The sequence below is a fragment of the Lepus europaeus genome, chromosome 11 (genome assembly GCF_033115175.1).
Source record: "Lepus europaeus isolate LE1 chromosome 11, mLepTim1.pri, whole genome shotgun sequence".
NCBI classification, from domain to species: domain Eukaryota; kingdom Metazoa; phylum Chordata; class Mammalia; order Lagomorpha; family Leporidae; genus Lepus; species Lepus europaeus.
Genome location: NC_084837.1, coordinates 10,307,984 through 10,335,055, shown reverse-complemented (window position 1 = coordinate 10,335,055; position 27,072 = coordinate 10,307,984). Strand labels below are relative to the sequence as shown.

The window sequence follows — 27,072 nt, the reverse complement described above, 5'->3', positions numbered from 1 at the left end:
CTGCCACAGCCGTCGCCATCGCGCGGGCCCCGCGCCCCCGCGCGCGAGCGGGAGGAGCCGCGGCCGCCGCGTCGCGCCGGGCATGGTCCGCTCTTAAAGGCGCAGGCCGCGGCGGCGGGGGCGGGCGTGCGGAACAAAGCGCCGGCGCGGGGCCTGCGGGCGGCTCGGGAGCCGCGATGGGCGCGGCGGGCCCGCGGCGGCCGCGGCGCTGGCCGGGCCGGGCCTCGCGGCGCTAGGGCGGGCTGAGGGCGCGCGGAGCCTGCGGCGGCGGCGGCGGCCCGGCGGGCGGAGCGGTGCGGGCATGGCCGCGCGCGGCCGGCGCGCCTGGCTCAGCGTGCTGCTCGGGCTCGTGCTGGGCTTCGTGCTGGCCTCGCGGCTCGTGCTGCCGCGCGCCTCCGAGCTGAAGCGAGCGGGCCCGCGGCGCCGCGCCAGCCCCGAGGGCTGCCGGCCCGGGCAGGCGGCGGCGGCGTCCCAGGCCGGCGGGGCGCGCGGCGATGCGCGCGGGGCGCAGCTCTGGCCGCACGGCTCGGCCCCGGAGGGCGGTCCGCGCGACAGGAACTTTCTCTTCGTGGGAGTCATGACCGCGCAGAAGTACCTGCAGACCCGCGCCGTGGCCGCATACAGGTGAGCCCCGCCGGGCGGGCACCGCCTCCTGCGCGCAGCGTCCCCGCGTTCCGGGGCTTCCCGGGGGATCGGGTGCCCCCTGGGCGGTGCGAGGCGTGGTGGGCGCGTGGCAGCCGGGAGCACGGGGCCTGGGGTTAGGGTGGACGAGGGTGGCCCCCTGGGTGCACCCCTCACGCTGACCTGCAAGACGGCATCTCTCCAGGTCTTCTTGAGACCGCCTGTGTGCTCCTAGAGTTGTACAGAGCGCACAGCACGCGCCTGTGGCCGGGGTGGCGGTGGGGTTAGTGGCTGCTCCGAAATGCCCACCTCTACCCGCGCCAAGCCCAAGCCCGCATAAGTTAGTCCAGTGAGAGCCTTTGCTTCTCAGCTTCTCAGGTCCCTGGGGAAGGCGCGCCAGTGGACGGAAGGGGGGTGCCCACTGCCAAGTAGAGCCACGGAGAACCCTGGGGCAGAGCTGCCCGACCCGGGGGAGACTTCTTGCTTGCCTGCCCGTGTCCTGCGAGTGGGGTGTGCGTGTTACCCAGTCGCTGGGCCCTCGGTGGCCAAGTGAGTCAGGAAGAGTGACTGCAGGATTAACAGGGATTAGTCAGAGAAGTCGTTAGCGGGGGGATGCTTTGGGGACGGCGGGCGCGGTTTGTGCTGGGGTGACTCCGAAGTGGGAGGGAAGTGGCCACTCGGTGGAGAGGTGGCGTGGAAGCCGCCCGGTGCGTGTAGCACAGAGACGGGGCTGAGTGCTGCAGCTTGGGCTTCGGCCAGCCCGAGAGCGCGAGTGTTCGGGCGGCGAGCCGGGAGCATCGGTGCCGAGCAAGGCTCGCCGGTGACTGTCCGCTCTTCGCCGGCAGCCGGCACCGTCAGCTTGGCATTTCAGCGCCGGATGTTGGATCTTCTTTGCCTCGAAGGGAGGAAGTGAGATTGAGAAAGAAGGTGGAGGAGCAGCCAGGAATGCCTCTAGAGGGCATTGGGCCTGCTCCTGCAGGTTTCTGGTCCAGGGCCCGCCTTCTGCCCGGAAGATCCGCTAGGAAGCCCGGAGGCAGGTAGCGCACCTGGTGCACCAGGCAGGAGCCGGACACGCCACGGACCCCCGGGATTTTACGTGACCGCGCGTTGTGACCAGAGGAACAGCCAAGGCAGAAACGGGATGAGCCGTGTGCCCTGGTGCCGCGGGGGAAGCCACGTGGCTGGGGTTTGGTGCTGGCCGCCGTGAACTCACGGCTTACGGGGACGGCCACCGCAGGGGTCTGTTCAGGCTGTGGCTTGTGTGACTCCTGTCCTTTAGCCCCAGCAAACACATCTTCATGGCGACGGAGTGCATCGGAAGTGGCCGGGGCTGTGTGAGCCCCGCAGGGCTCAGAGAACGTGGTGCAAACCCGCGTTGCTGTGTCACACGTAGAGGTGGCTTTCCAGGGCCCGTGCCCAATGTTCTGACTTCCGGCCCGCTCGCCACGGCGCCGCCCTCATCCGTGTGGGGCTGAGAGGTTCTGTCTCGCTGTGTGCTTGCTTTCAGGCGGTCGGGAGTTGTGAGAAGGGAGAACTCCCGCCGGCCAGTGCTGCCTCCTGTCCAGGCCCTGGTCAGCTTTCTCACACACCTCCCTTTCTCTCCAGGGCCTGGTCCTTGGAGCCCCGGGGGGAGACCGCCCTGCCTCCCAGCCTGTAGCCCTGTGTTTAGACTGGCTGCAGGAGGTGGCATGGCCAAGTTTAGCCCGAGGAACTCTTAGAGAAAGCTTGGATCGGATGGAGGTTGTAGGCTGTAACTTCTGATTACAGTTTTGCTGCGCTCTGCAGTCTGGGCCAGAAGTCCACACTGCGCTCCGAAATCGGAAATCCCGTGCATAGTTCAGATAAAAAGAGGTTTGAGTCTCCAGGTCCAAGGCTGAGCTCTAGTTGGGAACAGGGCGTCCTTGGATGTACATTTCCCATAAGAAACAAATTCAGTGCTAATCTGAGAAAAATACTGCAGTTTCTTTCTTTTAAACTACTGTTTAGCTTATGGATGAAGGACATGCCATCTTACTTTTAGTAAGAGTGTACTGTCCCTGCACTGACATGGACCTGAGGTGATGGACTGTGTGACAGTCCCTGTGTCACACTCACCCAGGAGACGGCCTGTGTGTGTGACAGTCCCTGTGTCACAGTCACCCAGGCGACGGCCTGTGTGTGTGACAGTCCCCTGTGTCACAGTCACCCAGGCGACGGCCTGTGTGTGTGACAGTCCCTGCTCTCAGTCACCCAGGGACGGCCTGTGTGTGTGACAGTCCCTGTGTCACAGTCACCCAGAAGACGGCCTGTGTGTGTGACAGTCCCTGTATGTCACAGTCACCCAGGGGACGGCCTGTGTGTGTGACAGTCCCTGTATGTCACAGTCACCCAGGCGACGGCCTGTGTGTGTGACAGTCCCTGCTCTCAGTCACCCAGGGGATGGCCTGTGTGTGTGACAGTCCCTGCTCTCAGTCACCCAGGGGACGGCCTGTGTGTGTGACAGTCCCTGTGTCACAGTCATCCAGGGGACGGCCTGTGTGTGTGACAGTCCCTGTGTCACAGTCACCCAGAAGACGGCCTGTGTGTGTGACAGTCCCTGTATGTCACAGTCACCCAGGGGACGGCCTGTGTGTGTGACAGTCCCTGCTCTCAGTCACCCCGGGGACGGCCTGTGTGTGTGACAGTCCCTGTATGTCACAGTCACCCAGGGGACGGCCTGTGTGTGTGACAGTCCCTGTATGTCACAGTCACCCAGGGGACGGCCTGTGTGTGTGACAGTCCCTGTATGTCACAATCACCCAGGGGACGGCCTGTGTGTGTGACAGTCCCTGTGTCACAGTCACCCAGGGGACGGCCTGTGTGTGTGACAGTCCCTGCTCTCAGTCACCCAGGGGACGGCCTGTGTGTGTGACAGTCCCTGTATGTCACAGTCACCCAGGGGACGACCTGTGTGTGTGACAGTCCCTGTATGTCTCAGTCACCCAGGGGACGGCCTATGTGTGTGACAGTCCCTGTATGTCACAGTCACCCAGGGGACGGCCTGTGTGTGTGACAGTCCCTGTGTCACAGTCACCCAGGGGACGGCCTGTGTGTGTGACAGTCCCTGTATGTCACAGTCACCCAGGGGACGGCCTGTGTGTGTAATAGTCCCTGCTCTCAGTCACCCAGGGGACGGCCTGTGTGTGTGACAGTCCCTGTACGTCACAGACTAAGCAGCCCCACCATTGCCCACTTCTGCTTTCTGTCCTCAATGTGGGGAGAGGGGCCGCTGGGAGATAGGGCAGTGATAGCTGTTTGGGGACAAGAAACATATTTTACAAAGCAAGCAAAACAGAACTGGAGGGTAGGTCAGAGGCCAGCCAGGTCCGCCTCACCATATGGGTTCTGAAGAGTGAGCGGGCCCCACAGCAGTGGAGCCACAGGAGAGACCCCGGCTCATCGGGATGCACTGTGTACAGCAGGTTCATGCTCAGGCCCCTTTGGGTCCAGACCCCGAGTGCCGGGGACAGAACAACACAGATGCTTGTTCTGGAGCTGCTTTTCTCGGGGCGGGGGGGGGGGGGGGCACGAGAAAGAGGGTTTTGGCTGCTGACGGGTGCTGTGGAGAAAATAGGACAGAGGCAGGGCAGGGCGGCGTCCTCCCGGTGTTGGGTGTTCACGAGGGCGGCGGAGACCATGGCACTGGGGCTGAGGTCTGACAGCCAGGGGCCAGTTGGGAGCGTCCCTGGTGAGCTCGCAAGGCTGAAGGGTGGAGCTGGCAAGTTACAGGGCAGGAGCCAGCTTGGAAGGGAGCTCCAGGAAGCCCAGGCCTGGTGGTGGCCCCGCCAGGGAGTTTTAGTCCAGGAACGAGAAGGGCCGCAGAGGGTTTTAAGTGGGAAAGGGAGGTAGTGGCTAGGGCTCTACAGGTAAACACAAAATAAATCGTTGTGACCCCTCTGCTTGTAGTTTAGCTGAATTTTCTTTGGAATGGCACTGCGGTCCTGCAGGGAGAATTTGTCCTGCCAGCAGTGGCGAGGATGGAGACCTGGAGTCTGCTGTGTTTCGAGTTACTAGTTGCAATTCATATTTCCCCCCATTTAGAATGTTTGTCCTCAGTTAGAGGTTAAACATCTGTGTAACTCGGGCCCAGGCTTTCCCTGTGTGATTGAGCTCCCCTCACCCCCACCTCACTCACAAGGTCACTGCTCGGGAGAGGTCTGAAGGTAGCACTTGTCCTTTTAGAAAGGGGAGGGCTCTGCCTCGCCCCTCCCCAAGGAGCACACTGTCCCAGCAGCATCTGTTGACGAAGCTGTCATTTCCCTACCAATTCGAAATGCCATCTTCATAGCCCGAATTCCTGGTATGCCTTTGGACTTCCTGTTACGTCCCATTGATCTTTCTGTCTGTTCTTGTGCCAGTACCACCCATCGGAATTATTGGAGGTTGAATAATACTTTAATATCCGGTAGACAAGTGCCTTTTTGTTTTTCCTCTATCTCAAACGTTTCTTGGCCACACTTAACCTGTTTTTGCCAGGAGAGTTTTGATGCTATTTAGATTTTTAAAATAATCAACATTTTAATAAAATTGAAAAAGCCTGCATACTTGGCTTCTTAGCCCATTTCTGTACGTAGAGCCCTGAGCTCATCCGGCGCCTTCGATTGGTTTGGGTTCTTACCTCTGCTGGGCTGAGATTGGGAAGGATTTGTTCTTAGGAGCAGGTGATGGTTCCCGTCTGCCCCGGGAGGGTCGCAGGGCAGCGCTGAGATCAGCGTCGGTCTGCAGGGAACTGTGGGAGGCAAACTGAGAGACGCGCACCGGGGACGCGGGAGCCCCGTCTCAGGATGCCGGCCCGCACCGGGGACGCGGGAGCCCCGTCTCAGGATGCCGGCCCGCACCGGGGACGCGGGAGCCCCGTCTCAGGATGCCGGCCCGCACCGGGGACGCGGGAGCCCCGTCTCAGGATGCCGGCCCGCACCGGGGACGCAGGAGTGCTGGCCCAGGATGCCGGCCCGCACCGGGGACGCAGGAGCCCCGTCTCAGGATGCCGGCCCGCACCGGGGACGCAGGAGCCCCGTCTCAGGACGCCGGCCCCTCCCCAGGCTTCCAGCGCAGGCAGGCTGTTCGTTTTCCCGGCCTGAATGAGCTGTGGCTACCTTATCAGCCTCAGCTCCACTTCCTGTTGCTTGGCTAAGTAAACCGCGTTTATCTTGAAACAGTTCAGAGTGGTGCTCACTTTCCAGGCGGAATGCAGCTTGGCACACATCTGCGTAGACGGCTTCGACGTGGAAAGCCCAGCCAAGCAACCTGCGGGAGAACTCGTGAAACACGGCCCGTTCCAGGCTGCGCGTGTCCCGTGGAAGATGAAGAGTGGAACTGAGGTCTCGACGCGCGTGGCCGTGGTTCCGGACTTCGGTGGCCTCACGCAGGACGTTCCCGGGCAGCCATGGTTGTGCACAGAGGATCACACTTGCGTGTCCCATCACACTGGCCATTTCACTTCCCCCCCGTCTTGTTGATGAACGTGCTCGTTACGGAATCTAGATGACTGACACCAGGCCCCCGTTGCCGCCGAGTGCATCGTCCCTGGAAGATGGGGCTGTGCAGTACCTGTGGGGGTGCAGAAGAAAGAAGGCGCACTCTGTGTGCATGGGAGCGAGCAAGGAACACGCTCACGGGGCCTGGGCAGTGGGCGGTGGCAGGCAGGGACGCTGTGGGCCAGGCCCGGGAACTTGGCTGTCAGGAAATTCCCGCAGGATTTGTTTGGAGGATCAGCCAACAGCATTATCATGCAGGGGTGGGGAGTCTTTTCTCTGCGAATGGCCATTTATTTATTTATTTATTGTGAATGGCCATTTATAACATCATTCACGGGCTCTACAAAATTATCAACCTAAAAATCCACCTGCTGTAGATTAGTTGGATTTCGGGTTCTGCCTGTGGTTGCCTTGGCAGGGCCAGACCAGATGCTTTTATGGGGCTTATATGGCCCGTGGGCTGGACATCCTCACACGGGCCCAGAGGCCGACTCCTGTGGCTTCCTGGCTTCCTCATGGCGCATCTTGGCTCCAGGGCTACATATGGCAGTAGCGTGGGCCCTGGTGACCCCGGAACCAGATGGGCTGCCGCCTTCCCAGGAGGGCCAGCCCCCTGGCGCATGTACCTCCAGCCCTGGAGTGGCAAAGCCCCTTGCTGTCACTGCTCCCAGTGTGAAAGTATCCCCACCTGTCGTCGGCCATTGGTCTGGACAGGACCAGAGGACCCAGACATCTGATTATGATGTAAAAGTCTTAGAAGCTGTCTGCTCACCTTGGCTGAGTGTCGTTTCTGAAGTGTGGACAGATGGCCACAGCATTTATTCTACAGACAAATGTGTGTGTGGATGATTTAAAGTGGGGTGCACTTTGCTCTAATTTGCTGTCCACCGTTTGGTTCTTCCGAGCCAGAAAGCCAGGGGTGATGGAAATCGTGGACGCTGGTGCCCTGGAGGGAGGGGCCCTGTGAGGTGGCCGGCGCTGGAAAGGCCGTGGGCATCGTCTGTGTGGCAGGGGGCAGATGCTGACTTGGGTGTGGGAAGCCAGTGTTTGCGTCTGGCCTCAGTTCCATCGGGCCCAGGCACTGAGGAGGCCTTGACCGGCGGCTCTTGTCCGGGTTTTCGGGCAGGCCAGGCAGACAAAGGCCCTGTGGAAGTGGTTGAAGTGCCCGTCAGGCTGCCAGCCTTATCAGCCGCACTTCCGCAGCCTTATCAGCAGTGGCTGAGAGACTGGCAAAGGAATGGGGGTGATAACCCAGGGACAAGTGGGTGGGGTGGAAAAGCCCAGACCGACGCAGAGCCGTTGGCATCCTGGCTCCGAGCTCCTTAGCTAGCTGTATGGCCCGAGCCTGGTAGCCTCGTTACCTCCTCTGCAGTGTGGGTAATGATTCCTCACACAGCAGTTCATTCAGTGTCCGGTCCAGGGCAGCCGTTGGCCGGTGTTTAGCAGGATTCACACCTCCACCCGGAAGTGATTTGCAGAGGGGTCAGCCAGGCTAAGTCCAGGGAAGTTCTGTTGTTTAAACAACCCCGATTTTTTCCCTCTTAGAATTCGATTTTGTTGGTGTCTGTCGCTGAGAGTTTGTTGCATGTTTATTCCACGCTAGCCTGTGCCGCCGCCACGTGCAGGTGTCGAGAGGTAGCTCCCCGCACCTGGCGCCCTGGGAGCCGACTGTCACTGACCCTGCACTGTTCATTGTCACTTTCAGGGTGGGCGGGTCTGTGGTCTCTGCGGTTCAGTATCCCATTGTTTGCTGGGAACCTGGGCTCCCAGGGCAGGTGCCTCTCAGGTCCCAATGTCCTGGAAATACTTTCTGGGCTAGTGGCCAGGCCGCCGTTGTGGGAAGCAGGAACTGCCCAGCAGCTGCTTGGTGGGGAAGGCGGGCGCTCTGTAAGGCTTGCCGACCCCTCACGCCTATGTTCCGGGATTGGCAGTAGTGTGGTGGATTTCAGGATCTCTGTTTTCCCTCCTACTTGCAAAAAGTACTTGGGATCGTTCACGTCCTAAGGACATACACAGGGAGACAGTTAAAAGTTTCGAAAGAGGAAACCGCATAGCCAGAAACCACACTGTCAGGAGGGCTGTAGCTGAACACACTGCATGGCTCCTGGTTGGTACTGAGGCAAAGCACCAGGCTGATGGGCAGAGCAACACTGGCCACATGCTGCCGGCCGGCCAGGAGCTGCCAGGGCTGCTCCGACTGGCAGCGGGATGGCGCCCTGCACGCCACGTTTGGGGAATGAGCTGAGGCCGCTTCCTGCGAGGAGCCTGCCGAGTTCTGTGTGCTGAGCCCTGGTGCGGGGGCAGTGGGAGTTCCTCGAGTGGCAGGAACAGTGATGGTGCTCACATCTAAGGCTGAGCGCCAGGCCCGGGTTGTGATTCTCCCTGGTCGCCTGTGAGGTACCCTGAGCACAGGTGTGGTCACCCGGTGGCAGATGGGTGCCTGCAGTTTGAGGGGCACCTGCCGAGTGCGCGGCCCTGCGTGTGCAGTGGGACGGAGCAGCGCCCCCGTGATGCTGACCCTGTGCCTTGCCCTGGGATTGTTTCTCTTAGACCTGTTTTCTTACCTCCTCGCCCTGGATGCATTTCCGCTAGGTAGTCGTACATCCTTTCTCTATGGGGAGAACAGAAATACGTTCAGTTCTACAAAGGCAGAGCCATGGGTTCCGTTCCCCGCTTCCACCTTCCGAGTCGTGCACGCTTTTCATCCCGGGACCGTCGGACACGAGTGCAGTGCTGTGGGGAAGCTCGCTGAGAAAAGTTAGCGTAGGCAGTGACACCTCGAAACCAGGAAGCTCCATCTACTCCGTGTTTCTTTCAGTTTTGTGCCTGTTGCATAAAGCAGTTCTGTTATTTTTTTTTTCCGAAAGTAAAATCTCGTTAATATTTGTATTGTTTGGTTCTTGTTTCCCCCAGGTAGCTTTTTGCTAGCTCTAAATATACCCCTCCCTGGCAGGAAATGCGGAAAACACAAAGGATGACAGTGAGTGCTTCGGGGTGGAGTGGGAGGTTATTTTATTTTTGTTTGTGTCACGTTGCCTCCTCAGTAATCCAGCCACAAGTCTTTACTGCTCTTTGCTTTTTTTTTTTTTTAAGATTTTATTTATTTGAGAGGCAGAGAGAAAGGTCTTCCATGTTCTGGTTCACTCCCCAAGTGTCCACAATGGACAGAGCTGGGCTGAACCAAAGCCAGGAGCTTCCTCTGGGTCTCCCACACGGGTGCAGGTACCCAAGCACTTGGGCCATCTTTTTCTACTTTCCTAGGCCATTAGCAGAGAGCTGGATTGGAAGATGAGCAGCCTGGACATGAACCAGTGCCCATATGGGATGCCGGCGCTATAGGCGGCGGCTTAGCCTGCTACTCCATAGCACTGGCCCCTGCTCCCTGCTTTTAAAACTTACCCATAAGTGATGGATGTTCGTGATACGGACGATGGGGTCTTGTACAGAAGAGTGTGCTGTGTGGTTTTTCCTGGAGTGACCGAGTAGAGACGTGAAGGCTGCTGCTGAGCCCCCCACCTCCCGCCATGGGCCTGCTCAGCCAGGCCAGTGACTGCCTGCTGGTGCCTTCACCCTCGTGTCTCATGGGGCAGGCCTGGCGCTCGGACCCTGCAGCGGCGGAGCTCGGCACAGCTGCCTCCTGTTGGGTCTCTTATCCGGCTCTCAGGCCGTTTGAAAGGGAGCTTCCCTGCACGGGTGCTGTGGTTTCTGGTAAGCGCTGCTGGTAACAGATGTGTCCACGGCAAAGTCGCCGTTTGCTTACGAAAATCGGGGAACCCGACCCGCGTCCCTCACAGGAGGCGGAGCAGCCCGCCCCCTCAGCAGTGCGTCCGCCGCGTCCTACCCCCAGCAGAGGAACCGGGTACGGCTCCCATTCCAGAACGTGTTCCATTTGTGCAGCCGGGTGAGCTGAAGCTACCATAATTGAAAAGATCATAATTTCTTTTTGTTTTTTTAAGGGTTTATTTATTTGAAAGAATTACACAGAGTGAGAAGGAAAGGCAGAGAGAGAGAGAGAAAGGTCTTTCATCCACTGGTTCTCTCCCCAGTTGGCTGCAACGGCCAGAGCTGCGCCAATCCAAAGCCAGGAGCCAGGAGCTTCTTCCAGGTCTCCCACGTGGGTGCAGGGGCCCAGGGACTTGGGCCATCTTCTACTGCTTTCCCAGGCCACAGCAGAAAGCTGGCTCGGAAGTGGAGCACCTGGGACTCAAACCGGCGCCCATATGGGATGCTGGCACTGCAGGCAGTGGCTTTATCTAGAGATTTCTATCAAACCACCAGAACAGACAGGCAGCATGAGGTCCCCTGGGTTGCTTGGAAGGCAGCACATGGTAGCTGGGTGGAGTCGCCGTCAAACTCAGAATCCTAAGGCTTTCTGAGGGGGTTTGTCTGTGTCTGAAGTTGATTGGCATCTCTTAGACCCATTGCAGCATCGCGAGTCCCGGCTGCAGCCTTCCCTGCGTCCACCGCAGCCGGGCTGCTGATGTGTTCCTCGCCGGCTGTGTCTGGCTGGGCCTGGGGCCTGGCCTAAGTGACCCTTAATCCTGAGTCAGATACGAAAGAGTCTGCTGTTAGAAGTGAAAGCACTTTCTCTGAAGTGTAAGGTCTTGTTGGCCTTGCACCCTGCGGTACTGCCCGAGAACTGTAACGGCGCGTAGCTTGCTCAGGTTGTCGGCCAGGCGTGTGAGAGGCTCTCACAGGTCCTTGGCTCCGTGAGCAGCTGCGGGCCTGCTGTTCTGTGGGGCTCTCCCTCTCACAGCCCCTTCTTTCACTACCGTATTTATCTGCAAACTCCAGTCCTCTGTGCCGGGCAGGCCTCCGAGCACCTTACAGGGAGTGGCTGGTCTGGTCCTGGCACCCAGTGAGATGGGCGCTGTTGTCCCCCATTCACGGGAAGGCTCCTGCAGCCCGAGCCCCACCACGGGCGAGGGTTCTCCCCGCAGCAGCCTGAGTCTGGAGCCACCGTCCCCTCACCTCCCGCGAGGCTGCGAAGGCCCAGACGCCGGGCGCTCAGTGCTTTTGTGGCTTCGCAGTTGGCTATTTTGGTACCGCTCTGACACGGTCTGTTTAATCGTTCACCTTTAAGTTCAGAAACGTGGTGTGAACTTGCGATAGGCCAAAGTTAAGTTGATTTATCCACCACCTTTTAAAATCGTAAGGTTAATAGCACCTTCAGCTTTGAATTACGGCTCCAAAGCACCGCTCCAGGGTGCCGTTGCTACACAGCGGAATAGCAGGAAGTATTACTGCGGCGGATGGAAGGCGGTGAGGAGCTTGCCTGGGCATTTGTCAAAAAAGAAGAGGCGGGGTTTCTGCCCTTGTGTAGACACAGGCAGGCCGCCTCCAGGCCTCTGCCCGTGAGTGGGCAGTGTTCATCCACACATTGACTGGCCAAGCATTGAACTTATTTACATTTTCAGAGAATTGTTGTGACCGCCAAGCACAAACATTTCACAAGAAGCCAGGGGAACTGGGGTTCCTGGCCTTGAGGGGGCAAGGTCTCGGGAGGGTCGGGCGGCAGAGCACAGGGCTCTGGGCGTGCCAGTGCTTCCGGCTTCTTGGTTAAGGAGCTCTCTCAGTGCCCTAAGAATATACGGGTCCATTTAAGGTCCGGAAACACCGTGGGAAAGCAGGAACACATTCGTGCTGAGGCGAGGGTTTCTCCCTCCACAGGCTCACAGGATGCATTTTCTGGTTCTCTTTTTTCCTTTACTTTGTTATTGGTGGAAGGAACAATGAGACGTCTTCCAGCCAACACCTTAGGTGTGGTGAGGATCCGTGTGTGACCTGGGGCTTTCTGGGAAGTCCATTTGCCAGAAGTTTGAAGCCCATGAAGTTTTCCCTCTGCTCAAGTGAGTTTGCAGTTGTATTGTGTTCCTTATAGTTGGTTTAGGAAGAGAAATAAAAGGCATGTGTTCTCCAAATACACCATTGTAAGTTGTTTTTAACTTATAAAACTAATACAATGTGGGGCCAGTGTCAAGGCACAGTGGGTTAAAGCCCCGGCCTGCAGTGCCAGCATCCCATATAGGTGCCGGTTCGAGTCTGGCTGCTCCAGTTCTGAGCCGGCTCCCTGCTAATGCATCTGGGAAAGCAGTGGAGGATAGCCCAAGTGCTTGGGCCCCTGCACCCACCTGGGAGACCTGGCAGAAGCTCTTGGCTCCTGGCTTCAGATTGCTCAGCTCCGGCCATTGCAGCCATTTGGAAAGTGAACCAGTGGATAGAAGGCTTCTTTCTCCCCCCACCCCCCACCCCCCGGTAACTCTTTCAAATAAATAAATCTTTAAAAAAAAATGAAGTCTGCACAGTGTGAGTACAGACAGCGCTAAAGCGGCACGCTGTTTTAGAATGTCAGTTTCGCAAGATGGAGAGCAGATCCGTGGCTGGACTGTAGTGACGACTCCAGCAGTGTGTGAGTACGTGGTGCCACTGAGCTGTACCCTTACAGTGCTTGGAGGTGGTGTGTTTTATGTTAGATACATTTGATGACAGTTGCAATTTTTTTGAAAAGCAATATGGTGCTTATTAATTTTCCTCAGTATAGAGATGTAAGAGTAAAAAGTGGCAGTCATCTTCTTCTACCCGCCTCCCTAATGTGCCTCTTCCCAGATTTTCCACTGAAGATACACATGAGGGGCGAGTTCTTATCCCAGCCCTTAGGATGCCTGGACTTCCTGGCGCTGGCTCCTGACTCCAGCTTCCTGCCAGTCAGATCCTTGGAGGCACTGGTGATAGCCTGTGGAATTGCGTTCCAGCCACCCCACTGGGAGAGCTCTGGCTCCAGCCTGGCCATCTGAACCATGGGCGTGCTCTCCTTCTTCCCTTAAACATACGTAGATGGGAGTTGGTTCTTCAAATGACTTTTGCACCATAATAAATACAATTGTGACAGTTAAGTAAAATAAAAATACATTGAGGAGAGCATCATTTGGGATGATGAGAACCATACATTTGTGATTTTTTTAAAAAGGTTTATTTATTTATTTGAAAATCAGAGTGACAGAGAGAGAGATCTTCGTTTGCTGATTTACTCCCCAGGTGACCATAACAGCCAGGGTTGGGCCAGGCTGAAGCCAGGAGCCAGGAGCTTCTTCTGGATCTCCCACTGGGTACAGGGGCCCTAGGACTTGGGCCATCCTCAGCTGCTTTCCCAGGCACATTAGCAGGGAGCTGGATTGGCAGTGGAGCAGCCGGGACTAGAACCGGCACCCACATGGGATTCCTGTGTTGCAGGTGGCAGCTTTACCTGCTGTGCCACAACACCGGCCCCGTTTGTGACTTTCTTAAAGCCAAGTTTACTGTTCCTTTCTTTTCCCCTGGGAGCAGCGTGTGTGGGTGGAGTGTTGCAGCTGTTACACAGGCTGCAGCGAGTGCAGGGAGGGTGCAGCACCCCTGCCTCGCCCGGGTGTTCAGCACGAGGTGCTGGGGCGCTTTCCTTCGTGTGCTCCTTCAGCGGCCCGGAGCTTCCCCTGCCCTGGGCTGGGCGCCGGCAGCAGCTCACGGCTCTTCCCCCCACCTTCTTCACTCTGGCCCCTGCAGCCCTCGGTTCAGGCCTGGGCCCCAGGATGCACATCACTTCATCTCATCTCCTCCACCCCTCTTATGGTCCTGTGGCTTCCGTGGCATCAGGACTCCCGGGCCCTGCAGATCCACCTCCACCTGTGTGTTACCTCGCCCCACCCCCACATTGTGGACTGACCTGCACTCTGCTCTGGAGACGTTTTCACACCCGTGGGCGTGGTTTGCCCCGTGTCCCTCTCCCTTGGAGAACTTGTCTCCGTTCACTACCACGTGTCCGCGAGCGTGCGTCTTCTAACGACCTCCGTCTCCTGATGTCAGCTGCGTGTGTGTTGGGGTCGTGTTTGTGTTCTCTGCGTCCCTCTTAGTGCACGTTTGGCGCTTAATGAGCTTTCAGAGAGAGTGTTGAGTGAACAGCTTGGTGGTGCTGGTGCTGGTGCTGGTGCTGGTTCTGGTTTTACAGAGCCGAGGGGCTTTGTGGGTAGGGAGTTGATGGTATGAACCTGCCTAACGAGACTTACTGCCCTGGCAATTTGGGTTTTGCCTTTAACTAAGCCTTTGGTTGGGATTCTTTTAAAATTGGACTTTGCAACTGGGCAAAGTTTGCCTGGTAGCCTGGGGTGCTTTTAGGAGGAAGCAGGTAGATCGGGTAGGTGAAGCCCTCTCACCACGATTCAGAATGAGCCAACATGAATTTCTGAACGTAAGAGGCTCGACGTCAGCTGTTCTCTAACCGGCGCTTATTTTAATTCCAGGACGTGGTCCAGGACAATTCCTGGGAAGGTTGAGTTCTTCTCCAGTGAGGGCTCAGACACCTCTGTACCGATCCCGGTGGTGCCGCTGCGGGGCGTGGACGACTCCTACCCGCCCCAGAAGAAGTCTTTCATGATGCTCAAGTACATGCACGACCACTACTTGGACAAGTACGAATGGTTTATGAGGGCGGATGACGACGTCTACATCAAAGGAGACCGCCTGGAGAGCTTCCTGCGGAGTCTGAACAGCAGCGAGCCCCTGTTCCTGGGACAGACGGGCCTGGGCACCACGGAGGAGATGGGGAAACTGGCCCTGGAGCCGGGGGAGAACTTCTGCATGGGGGGCCCCGGTGTGATCATGAGCCGGGAGGTGCTGCGGAGGATGGTCCCCCACGTCGGCAAGTGTCTCCGGGAGATGTACACCACCCACGAGGACGTGGAGGTGGGACGGTGTGTGCGGAGGTTCGCCGGGGTGCAGTGTGTCTGGTCCTACGAGGTAAGAACAGAACTCTCCATTACGGGAAAAAACTGCTGACTTTGACAAGGCCTTTGCATCAGTCACGGAAAGCTGGGGACAAGATGATCTTCAGGGCTTAACGTGGGCGTTAAATTACTGTGCATTCTTAATTTCTGTAAGTTTGAATTCCTGTTACTGCCTCTTCCTGGCTAGAGCTTGCCTGCCCCACGTCGTCCTGGTATGTTGAGTAGTGGCACTGAGCGCCTAAGGAAGAGGTGCGCTCTGCTGCTGCCCACGGCGATGTTTTCGTGGTTACCCAGAAAGCTGTCTGCCCGGACTCCTGCAGGAGTGTCGGACGTCCCCTCCTCTCAGCCCCCAACCCCTGGCTGTTCTCCGCTCGACCAGACCCACACAGAGCGGAAATGGGCGCATTTTGAATGTCTGGAATGAATGAGTAGTGATGTCACGAAGCCGGCAGCCTCTGGCTTTGCGTGTGCTGTGGACCTTGACTGGAGACAGTCGTCACCTCTGGGTGTGCGGGTCAGCTGTCCCTTGCGGAGTGGGTGACGGGCACTCTCCGAGTCACGTGATAGACAAAGCACGGCGTCTCCCTGAGCCCCAGGAGACCTCTGTCCTCATCAGCTGCGGGGAGGGTGGGCGAGCGCAGGACTCCCCCGGTGTCTGCTGGCAGCTGCGCACCCCTCACCTGCAGTGGCAGGATCCAGCAGCGGTGAGAGTCCTGGGGCCGTGCTGTGTGGAGGGCGACAGACTGTGGTCCTCGTGAGCATCCCAGGGGTCCAGACCTTTCCCCGAGAAATCCTGCCCTTCCCGGGAGAGCGGTTGGCTTTTCCTGGGTCGTGTTTCTGAAGTGCCGGAGTACGGAGCGAGTATGCTCGCCTGCACCTGCCTCTCCCCCACACGGGCTTGTGAACGTCTCTTAATGGCTGCTTCTCTTGTGGGAACGTTGAGGGAGGTGCACGCCTTGTCAAGTGTATGTTTTCATGTTATTTAAAATCATAAATTCGCCAAGCCGCAGTCAAAGGCCAGCATGAGATTGGAGGGAACCCTAAACTCGCTGTGTCTCCTCCTCCACGCCCGCACGGATGGCCGCCCCCAGCCCAGGAGGCCGCGGGTGGGGCCTGTGCAGCAGAGGCGGCCGTTGGGGTTTGTGCTCTGCCGTGCAGAATGCAACTGGCAGTATCCCTGCCTTGTCCCCATTCTTAATTAAACAGTTACCGCATTAACGTGTTTCACTATGACGAAGTTACGTAGTGCTTCGTGTGTTTTGGAGCCCTGTCCCCGACCCTGACCGAGAGAAGCTAGCCTTGCTGGAACTGCAGAGGATAGACCTTAGTGCGGTCACGTTGTTGTAACTCAGGCACCACTGGGTAGACATCAGCAGAGCCAGGATCTTGAGTTTTATCAAGAACCCTGATGTAGGATCCGTGCCTGGATGTAGTTAGAAAGCGTCGTCCAGGGGCGGCCACGGTTGGAGGCTGTCTTCTGTTACAGTGTCGTCCCCAAGCGTTTCTGACACTCCGCATGGGCCGCCTGGCGTCATCTGTCTGGGTGCTTGATGCTCCCTGTACTGGCCTTGTGGCTGAGGGCACGGGCCCTGGTGGTTCCATCTCCCTGCCTTGGGGGCTGTGTCAGGGACAGCAGCAGCTGGGCTTTTCTAGGGCTGTGGCAGTCGGGGGTCCCTGCTGCTTTGTGGTCCTCTTGAGTGCCTTTGATGACAGAGTCTTCACTGGGTCCTGCAGCTCGCTCTCCAGGGGCTGTGCCTGTGGCCGCCCGCTGTGGGGGGTCTCTCCCTGCTGCGGTGGGCTGCCTGCTGCCAGTCTTGGCCCCGTGTCCACTTACGACGTTGACTGATGGCTTTGTCAGAGGGCCTTGTTCTGGGTGCAGTGTCTCCCCCCAGGCAGCGTCTTGTCTTTTGCCGCCGTCATGGGATTTCTGTCTTGGCACGTTGTGAATCCAGGCGTGGTGTCATTTACCATTCTGTGTTGTGGGGTTTTGTTCTGTGCACACCACAACTCTGAGTGCAGTCTTAATTGGCCCTTCTTTCCTTAGGGCTGTGCTCTGTGTGCCTGGTTAAAAAGACATTCTTCCTTCTCTGGGCCACAAAGATTTTTTCTATGCATTTTCTGTGCATTTAAATTTTGCCTTGGGGCCGGCGCCATGGCATAGCGGGTAAAGCCACCATCTGCAGTGCGGCATCCCATATGGGCACTAGTGCAACTGCCAGCCGCTCCACCTCTGATCCAGCTCTCTGCTATGGCCTGGGAAAGCAGTAGAAGATGACCCAAGACCTTGAGCCCCTGCACCCATGTGGGAGACCCAGCTCCGGCCATTTTGACCATTTGGGGAGTGAACCAGTGGATGGAAGACCTCTCTCTCTGCCTCTGCCTCTCTGTAACTCTTGTCTTTCAAATAAATAAATAAGGCTTAAAAAAAAAAATAATTGAAGCAGTAATTTGTTCTGTTTTGGGAAATACATGAAATACTATACTACCCTGTTAATAAAAGATGATAAAAATGTCACCTAAGTATTCTATTCATTTTATTTTAAACATTTATTATTAATAATATTTTAGAGAGAATGAACTCCCATTTGTGAGTTCACTTCTGAGATGTCCTCAACGGCCAGGGCTGGGCCAGGAGCTGGGAATCACTCCAGGTCTCCCTTTTGGGTAGCAGTGACCTAATCACTTGAGCCATCACCTGCACTGGCAGGAAGCTGGAGTTGGGAGCTAGAACTAGGACTCGAACCCAGGCACCCCAGAGTAAAATGTGGGTATCTTAACTACTAGGCCAAATGCCTGCCCCTGTTTAACTCTTAACGGCATATACTGTGTCTATGGAAAGGTACATGGATAGTAAATGTGGAGTTGATTGGGTTGACAGCTGGCACTAAATATTACTAATGAAATCTGGAGATGCCAAAGATGGATTTGACACCTTTCAATAAGGTGTTGTCTCTAATAGCTAATGCCATCATACGGTTCAAAATTCACAAGTGCAGGGGCAGGTTGTGGTGTAATGGATTAAGCCATTGCCTACAACACTGGTATCCCATATGGGCGCCGGTTCAAATCCTGGCTGCTCCATTTCCAGTCCAGCTCTCTGCTATAGCCTGGGAAAGCAGTGAAAGATGGTCTAAGTACTTGGGTCTCCACACCCTCGTGGGAGACCTGGAAGGAGCTCCTGGCACCTGGCTTTAGTCTGGCCCAGCCCTGGCTGTTGCAGCCATCTGGGGAGTAAACCAGTAGATAGAAGATCTGTTGGTCTGTCTCACTGTTAACTCTGCCTTTCAAATAAATAAAACCTTTTTAAAAAACTGGAAAGTGCAGAGGGTCTACCAGGGTAAATCTGTAGTCAGCCACCGTGTGTGTCCCTGCAGAGGGACCGTATGGGGCGCAGCACCGTGTACACGCAGTGAAGTGGTGCACTTCCTCTTGTGCACGAATGGTAGCATATGATATGTGCTGTCTGTACCTCGCTGATTTTCACTTTTGAAGTTAGTTTTTTGGATATGGAATTTGTGGTTAATAGTCATTTTCTATTAGCACATTGAATGGAGGCTTTTTGGCATCCTTGGTTTCACTTGTTTTTTTTTTTTTGAAAGACAGAACGGAGAGCTGCCATCCACTAGTGCACCCCCCGCCATGGGAGCCTGGCACTCAGTTCAAGTCTCCCGTGTGGGCGGCAGGGACCCAAGTGTTTCAGCCATGGCCACCGTGTGTTGACAGAGCCAGGCCCACGGCAGGTGGCTGGCGGTGCAGAGCCTTTCTGTTCAGGCAGCGAACACCTGGAGGCACAGGTGTGGGAGTCGCCACCTGAAGGCCTGCCTCGGCCCTCAAGGCCACCTGGAGGGTCAGAGACCTGGAGTCCACTTTGTTAGGACAGCAGTCAGCAGCAGGAGGGGGCACACCTCCACAGAGACCTCAGGGCAGGGCTCCTTGCCTTCCTGTGAGCTGCTCAGAAGTGCCCTGGTGGCCCTGGGTGACCCCGAGGGACCCCGGCACCTCGACCCATACCCTAGGATTGCTCAGACCCTCTGGCTGAAGTGCTGGGCGGAACACCCGTGCCCATCCGTGGTTTCTGCCAGCCAATCAGTTGGTAACTCACTGGGACGCCCTCGGGTGTGATTGCCGGACTCTGTCGCAGCTTTCAGATTCTCGCTGTGCTGCGATGTGTCTTGGAGTGACTCCGTTCCGTCTGTCATACTTGGAGTTTGTGGAGCTTCTCGGGGTGTAGCTTGCTTGCCTCTCTTTAGTGTGGAGAATGCCTCGGTTACTGTTGCTTTAGATACTGCTTCCACCCTTTTCTCTCTCTGCCCGCCCCGCCTCCTTCCGGAAGGCCATCCTGGGAATGCCCGCTCTGTTACCTCCTCCTCCTCCCTTTCTGTTCCTAGGACTGGACCATCTCAGTTGACTTCCGCAGGGGCGCTGATGTTCTGTCTGCTTAAATCCTTTGTGAGGTTTTCATTACAGAAGTCGCACTTGTCAGCTCCATAATTTAAAATAAATAGATAATAATTCCTGAATCTTTATTGGCTGCTTTTGTTTCTTTGCCTGTCTCGAGTTTTAGTTGGGAGCGGGAGTTGATGTGGCGCTGCCTCTGGAAGTGAGATTCTGTCCGTTGCCCAGGGTTTGGTGGTGGTGCCGTCTGTGGGTGACTTCTCAGACTTCGTTCTTCCCGTGTGTGTGTGGTCTCCAAAGTCTCCGCTGGCTTTGCTTCGTGCTCAGAGACCTCCTTAGATGCCTGGAAGCGAGATGCCGCCTGGTTTGGGCAGAGGGACCTGTACCTGTTGGCGCATGCCCTCGACACTTGCCGGGCAGGGGACACTGTGCCTTCGCCGTCACTTCCTGCTTGAGCCGTGCCTCAGAGTCAGGTGGGGGCTTGGGGTCTTCCCAGCCCTGAGCCTGCTGACCACCCCGCGCTCGCCTGGGACCTTCCAGGTTCTCAGGAGTCTCGGAGCTGTGCGGAGTCCCACATGCACAGCTCACCCCCGCTTTCCTTCTGCAGCCTTCTCTAGCCTCTGCTCTGTCAGCCGTCCTCTGGCACAGTGAGTGTTCAGCAGTCGCTGTGATGGGCTTTGCCAGATACCAGAGAGGCAGCAGGAGACTGAGTCAGGTCAGCTGGGGCGGCCCTGCAGGTGGGGGCTTCCAGGGAGCTCTCCGAGGTCAGTCTGGGAATGGACTTGGGAGGAGCTCCAGGCCCCGTAACCCTTCTCATGGCTTCTGCTCCGCCCTCTGTCATTGTGGTCCTGCACTTGGGTTTCACAGCCAGGGAAGATGAGGAACACGGGGATGGGATAGAGCAAGGTAAAAGCGGCACAAGGCTCATGTGATCGTTCTGCTGTTTTTCTTGCCTGGGTGTGCTCCGGATCATTACAGACTGTTACCTGCAATCCGGAGTCCGGAGGTGGTCGCCTCTGACAGTGTTTGCCAGTGTGGTCCTTGCTTCTCTGGAAGACGGGATGTGTGGGGGTCTTTAAAACTCTGCCACTTTCATTGACGTCACCTAAATCCATCCATTGTGGGGCCTTACCTTTGAAATTTGCTTCTCGTGGTTAGGTGATTACTCCTGAGTATCCCCTTACCTTCTGTTTAAGAAGTGTCAGAGTGTTGTGCTTTTTTTTTTTTTACAGGTAGAGTGGACAGTGAGAGACAGAGAGAAAGGTCTTCCTTTGCCGTTGGTTCACGCTCCAATGGCCGCCGCGGCCGGTGCACTGCGCTGATCCGAAGGCAGGAGCCAGGTGCTTCTCCTGGTCTCCTATGCGGGTGCAGGGCCCAAGGACTTGGGCCATCCTCCACTGCCTTCCCGGGACATAGCAGAGAGCTGGCCTGGAAGAGGGGCGACCGGGACTAGAACCCAGGGTGTAGGTGCCACAGGCGGAGGATTAGCCTATTGAGCCGTGACGCCGGCTGAGTGTTGTGCTTTAAAAATCAGACAGATGAGGCTGGCGCCGTAGCTTAACGGCTAATCCTCCGCCTTGCGGCGCCGGCACACCGGGTTCTAGTCCCAGTTGGGGCGCCGGATTCTATCCCGGTTGCCCCTCTTCCAGGCCAGCTCTCTGCTATGGCCCGGGAAGGCAGTGGAGGATGGCCCAAGGCCTTGGGTCCTGCACCCGCATGGGAGACCAGGAGAAGCACCTGGCTCCTGGCTTCGGATCAGTGAGATGCGCCGGCCGCAGCGGCCATTGGGGGGTGAACCAACGGCAAAAAGGAAGATCTTTCTCTCTGTCTCTCTCTCTCACTATCCACTCTGCCTGTCTCAAAAAAAAAAAAAAAAAAAAAAATCAGACAGATGAGGCTGGTGCTGTGGCATAAATGGTAGAGCCACCGTCTACAGTGCCGGCATCGCATATGGGCGCCAGTTCAAGTCCCAGCTGCTCCACTGCCAATCCAGCTCTCTGCTAATGTACCTGGGAAAGCAGTGGAAGCAGTGCTTGGGCCCCTGCACTCCTGTGGGAGAGCCAGAAGAAGCTCCTGGCTGCTGGCTTCAGCCTGGCCCAGCCCTGGCCGTTGTGGCCATTTGGGGAGTGAACAGGGGATGGAAGAGCTCTGTCTCTGCCTCTGACTTACAAATGCATGCATGCATAAATCTTTAAAAAAAACTTACAGACTTCCAGCCGGGTGGTACAACACGCGTTCATGTCCATTTATTAAATACACAGCAGCGTCTGCCGACTGCCGTCCACAGCACTTGGTCTAGTTGGGGCCGCAGCAGTGCAGGAGGCAAAGTCTGCTGTCTTCCGGTCTCGTGGAGCTGCGTGGGCTGCAGAGACGGAAGGTGGAGAAAGTGTGGGGCGTGTGGAAGACAGCTCGGGCACGAGTGTGCCTGCGTGGATAACAAGGCAGACAGCCGTGAGACGGGTCCCAGTGACACACACGTTGCGGGCAGGCCAGGGGTGGTGCGGCTGCGCGTGTGGTTCCAGTAGGCCTGGCCTTGAGTCAGTATTCTTTCAGCTTCACGCCGGTTACCTAAATCCTCTGACCTGTTCCCTGAGAAGTGGGACACAGGGAGGAATACCAGTGTTGCGGGAGGGCTTCAGGAACCTGTGACCCTGTTACCATAGCGATTGCCAGGCAGGGTGAGCCCCCAGGGGTTACAGCAGGGGTCGGAAGGGTGACCCTTGAGTATCTGAGAAACGTGGCCGTTGGAACCCACACCCTGAGCACTCGGCAGGCTCCACCCCCGAGGCACACACTTGGTGGAGACTTGTAGGGACACCGCAGTCTTGGAACCCCTGGCTTTGCTTTTTCAGTTGAGGACTAAGTTGACAGAAAAAAAACAGTTTTCTCTAACTTGGAAGTGTTAGCTGTTTGGGATCTGCAGGTACTTCACTGGCAAAACCAAAGCCAGCTACAGGTGCAGGAACCGCTCTGAAATGGAGTCTCCGCTTGGCGTTCAGTCTTGTGGCTGTATGTGGGGGGATTGACTATGTCTCCCTAATTTCACGTCTGGTAGAAGCGTGCAGCTCACGCTGGGCCTGTCTGACGCTTAGCTGACAGGAAGGGGGTTTCTGGAGAGCGGTTATCAGGAGTTGAGGTCAATGTTTCAGTAACATAATCGCCCGTAGCGTTTCCCTTGTAGTGGGGACGCTGCAGTTACAAATGTTACCGTCTCGGTTTCTGCAATGAGCTGATCAGCTACCCCTTAAAAAGTGTCCGCCTTGGCCGGTGCCGTGGCTCAACAGGCTAATCCTCTGCCTAGTGGCGCTGGCACAGCGGGTTCTAGTCCCGGTCGGGGCGCCGGATTCTGTCCCAGTTGCTCCTCTTCCAGGCCAGCTCTCTGCTGTGGCCCGGGAGTGCAGTGGAGGATGGCCCAAGTGCTTGGGCCCTGCACCTGCATGGGAGACCAGGAGGAAGCACCTGGCTCCTGGCTTCGGATCAGCGTGGTGCGCTGGCCACAGCGTGCTGGCCACGGCGGCCATTGGAGGGTGAACCAACAGCAAAGGAAGACCTTTCTCTCTGTCTCTCTCTCTCACTGTCCGCTCTGCCTGTCAAAAAAATAGTAATAAAATAAAATAAAGTGTCTGCCTTCAAAGTGCTGCCTGGGTCATTAGCACTGAGAGGAGAATGGTCGCCGGCTGTGAGGCTTGATGGCGGAGCTGTGGAAGTGGGCAGCATGGTGGAGTGGGGAGCGGGGGGCTGGGGAGGGGCCCCCGATTGCCCTGCTCACCCTTCTCTGAAGGTGACTGGACTTGTGCACTATCCAGCTGTCACGACGCGCCTCTCACCGTTTAAAGAGGTCTGGCGATAGCAGCAGCGAAGCTTTTACAGTTGCGGTCTCGGCATCGAATCAGTGATATTGACCCGGGAGGCCCGCGTGATGTCTGGCAAGTAACGAGAGGGAGGGACGGCGGGAGAGCCCGGTGGTGGCGGTGCTGCTGGGGTCGGGACGTGGGGCGGAGTTGCAGCAAGGCTGTGTGAGAACGCGGGCGTATCTCGGATGCGGGGCGGGCAGGTTTGTGTGTACCTCGGTGTTGTCACTGCCCGCGGGTCTCGCGTCGGCGTGGCGTGTGTGAGAGGGCGGTGTGCTTGCTGGCCCGGCACCCAGAATGCTCGCAGCCAGGGTCCAATGACCTGCGCTGCTTACAGGTCCTCCTCTCTGACTCCCACGCTCGTAGCAGCTCAGGGGCTGTTGCCGCCCGTTCGCGCTCAGACGCGGCTCTCGTGGCGTGGTGGTGTTCGGGTACTGTAAACGCGGGTGTTGCTCACTTCCTTTCAATCCTTGCCCTGAGGGCGGTGAAGAGCAGAAGAGGAGCTGGACTTTGGTTTGGCCAGCGCCCACCCTGTGGTCAGAGTGGTGGGACGCCCCCGCTCGTGTGCACGGGAGAGCCACGTGTGCTACAGCGCCCACCCTGTGGTCAGAGTGGTGGGACGCCCCCGCTCGTGTGCACGGGAGAGCCACGCGTGCTACAGCGCCCACCCTGTGGTCAGAGTGGTGGGACGCCCCCGCTTGTGTGCACGGGAGAGCCCTGCGTGCTACAGCGCCCGCCCTGTGGTCAGAGTGGTGGGACGCCCCCGCTCGTGTGCACGGGAGAGCCCTGCGTGCTACAGCGCACGTTCTCCCTTTCCTCCTCTGGGCTGTGTGGATGGCTCTGTGCGTCAGGAGCCAGAAGGACGTGAGGGAGGGAGAGTGGGTCAGCCCTGAACAGTGAGGAAAACAAAGAACTCGTGGCCAGAGGTTGAGGTGGCGAGTGCTCGAAAGCCGAAACGAGAAGACACCTTGAGACGCCAAGAGTAGCCGCAGAGTGTTTCTGAATTACTGCGGGGGTGGGGGGGGGGTCACACGTAGGGGCGCAGCTGCACTGCCCGCCTCTCTGCCGTGGGCTGGACTTCGGGATGCCTTCCTGGTCAGCAGAGTGGACACTGGGGACTGGCGCCCCCGCCTGAGCACCTCCACAGTAAGGGCTGTGACCGCAGGTCCCCGCTGGGTGGGGTGAGGGCCCTTCCCCAGCCCCCACCCGGTCCACGCAGGAGAGACCTTGAGAGAAACCCGAGGCGTGGGGTGTTCCACAAGATTACCCAGCCAGGGGCCCTCAGAAGTCCCAAGATCCTGGGAAGCGGGGAGAGTCCAGTGGAGGCCCAGGCGGCATCGTGACGGCCGGGAGGTGGGGGGATGGCGGTGGGGAAGCTGGCCGCGTGGGAGTGAAGCTGTCCCCGTGCCTTAGTTTTCCTGTGACACCAGCGTTAGAGGGAGGGGATAAGGGCACACCTGTCTCCTGCCTCCACAGCTCTTCTGGAAACCTAAGATGATTGCAGATGCAAAGCCGTTAGAACCCAGCGATGACCTCCCTGGACACAGAAGTGATGTCACCACGCCGGCCGCTGTATCGTGCTGGCCGCTGGCTCGTGGGAAGCTGGGCAGTGCCATGGAAGACTGGGCCCTCTGTGGCTGTAAGTGGACATTGTGCAGGATGTGATTTGTAGCTTGGTGACTTCGAGGAACTCGCAGACAGAGAGGCCTTTGTTTGACAGAGCTGCGGACTTCTCGCCCTCATAAAGAGCTTACCATTTGAGCAAGCTTATAATGCACCGTGTTATTACTGCAGAACATTTGTACTGCTCCCAGTCCAGCGGCCCTTTCCCCTGGCTGGAAAGGACCTTTCGGCATTTGCCTAGCAATTGAATGCTAACAGCGCGCCTGCCGACATTGCAGTTAACCCTGCAGCGTCTGACCGCCAGTCACGTTCTTCTGTGCTGTTGTTTCCTTGGAGAAGGGATAAAGGAATCAGCACTAATTATTTTCTTTGATGTCTGGCACTTAGTTCTGAAGCTCTTCCTTTCCTAAAAAATATCCCTGACTTGGAAAGAATCCGGAGGCATTCTCTAGTAGATCAGCGTGTTCTCCCACACCAGGAACGCTGAGTTCAGAGACACAAGACTTACACTTGGTTACAGTGATGTGGTTTATTCGAGGCGTTTAAGGAAGGCCTGTTTGCTGTCGAGGTGTTTATAAATTGACCCTGTACTAATTTAGAATTCTGCGTGTTTTATTGGGGAGAGATGAAATACCCCACATAAAACAAACCATCACTCTTTAAAAATGAAGCTGTGTGTCTGCTGGAGGCAGGCCCTGCCCCGGGCTGGAGGCTCCAGCAGCTCTCCTGCTCTCCCCGTGTGTCTGCTTCTCCGGGGGGGTGTCAGGAAATCAGGAGGTGTCCTGCGCCCTCTGCAGACACCAGCATGCTGTGGGGGTAGAGTGACGGGGAGTGGAGGCGGCCAGTCCAGCTGAGAGGGCAGGGGCGAGCCTCAGTCCCATCTGGGAGGGACCACTTGGGGCCAGTCAGGCAGAGGTCCGGATGCGCAGGGTCAGTACCAGGAGGCTGGCGACCAAAGCGCAGGAGCGAGGCCGCCAGGGCTTGTGGTGTGTTCACGATGTAGGCTTTGGGTGAGGCCGAGGGAGCCAGGAAGGCTCTGGGTTAGGACTGAGCTAGTGGGGAGCTGAGCGTTTGCAGTAAGGGCCCCCTCAGGCTGGTGCATAGAGCAGAACCTCCAGGGGAGCAGGGTGAGCGCAGGGAGGGTGGCTGGGTCCAGGTGACTGGGTGAGTTGCAGGCCGAGGACAGAAGTTGCCGGAACAGTTGGAGGGATGGCGTCACCAGGGCAGAGGAAGACTAGGGGTCGAGTGGGAGTTATCAGCACGTGGGTGGTGGTGAAGGCCAGAGACAGGTGATGTCACTCAGGGAGAGGAGGGAAGGAGGAAGGAAGGTCCTAGGGCTGAGCCCTGGAGGCTGGTGAGACGTGAGGAGAGCCGCATGACTGACGGTCATCTAAGTGGAATGTGCAGTATTTGAACCCCCACGGCTCTGGGCTGAATGTGTCCCGAGGTTCACGTGCTGGGAACAGCGTGACAGTGCTGCAAGATGGGGCCTTGTAGGAGGCGATTGTGTCCCCTCGGAGCAGATGAGTAGTTGGCACGAGAGCGGCCCCCTCTGCCCGCCCCTGCCCCGGTTTCCTGCCATGGCTGCTGTGGCGGGAAGGCCCTCAGCCTCCGACCCTGGACTAACCGGCTGCAGGGGCAGGAGGGCCAAGCTGTGGAAACGGCCGATCTGTGGCATTGCGTCAGAGCAGCCCAGAACAGACCGGGGACTGGTCACAGTGGCCGTGGGAGGCGGTGGCGTGGCAGTGTTATCAGAGTGGATGTTATCTTGGAGGAGAGAGCCCTCGGAGGCAGGCAGGGCTGGGGCACAGCCCTGGAGCAGGCCGAGCCCAGGACGCCAGGCTCCGGGGCGGAAGCCTAGTGCGGCTGGTTGGGGCGGGACCTGTGGAGCTGGGCCCTGTGCTGGAGGTCGTACTTGCGCCGTTCCATGTTCACTTATTGATTGACGATGGCATGTTTTTGATTCTTCTAGAAGGAAAAGCTGCCTTCCCTTTAGAGCGGCTGGCATCCCCAGGAACTCCCTCTCCAGCCTTAGCAGGAGCTGTTGGGCTGTTCCTGGTGCTCGGCCTTTTTTGTCAGCGTTGGTCTGTAAGCCTCCGCGAGACGGAAGGCTCAGCCTCCCCCAGGCACGCGGGGCCCCTTTCTGACTGCGAGAGCGAATCACTGGCTTTTCCGAACGGACACCGGGAAGACAGGAGTCACTGAATCCCAGGAGGCTGGGACAGCCGAGCGTTGATTCAGCTTTCTAGTAAAAACATTGCTTTTGAGCGATCTCAAAGGATCTGTTTGCTTTTGGTGTAGCGAGAAAACCCGTCTGAACTGTGTTCTCGTGAG

The 27,072-nt window shown here is 57.5% G+C and overlaps 1 protein-coding gene across 1 annotated transcript in view; it reads left to right on the top strand.

Annotated features, from left to right (window-relative positions):
• Positions 1-301: 301 nt before the first annotated feature.
• CHSY1 (chondroitin sulfate synthase 1) overlaps positions 302-27,072 on the top strand; it is a 62,449-nt gene continuing 35,678 nt past the window's right edge. Inside the window, exons 1-2 of the mRNA XM_062204970.1 lie at positions 302-624; positions 14,387-14,882. Coding sequence (XP_062060954.1) covers positions 302-624; positions 14,387-14,882 — 819 coding nt within the window. The remainder of the gene's footprint in view (positions 625-14,386; positions 14,883-27,072) is intronic.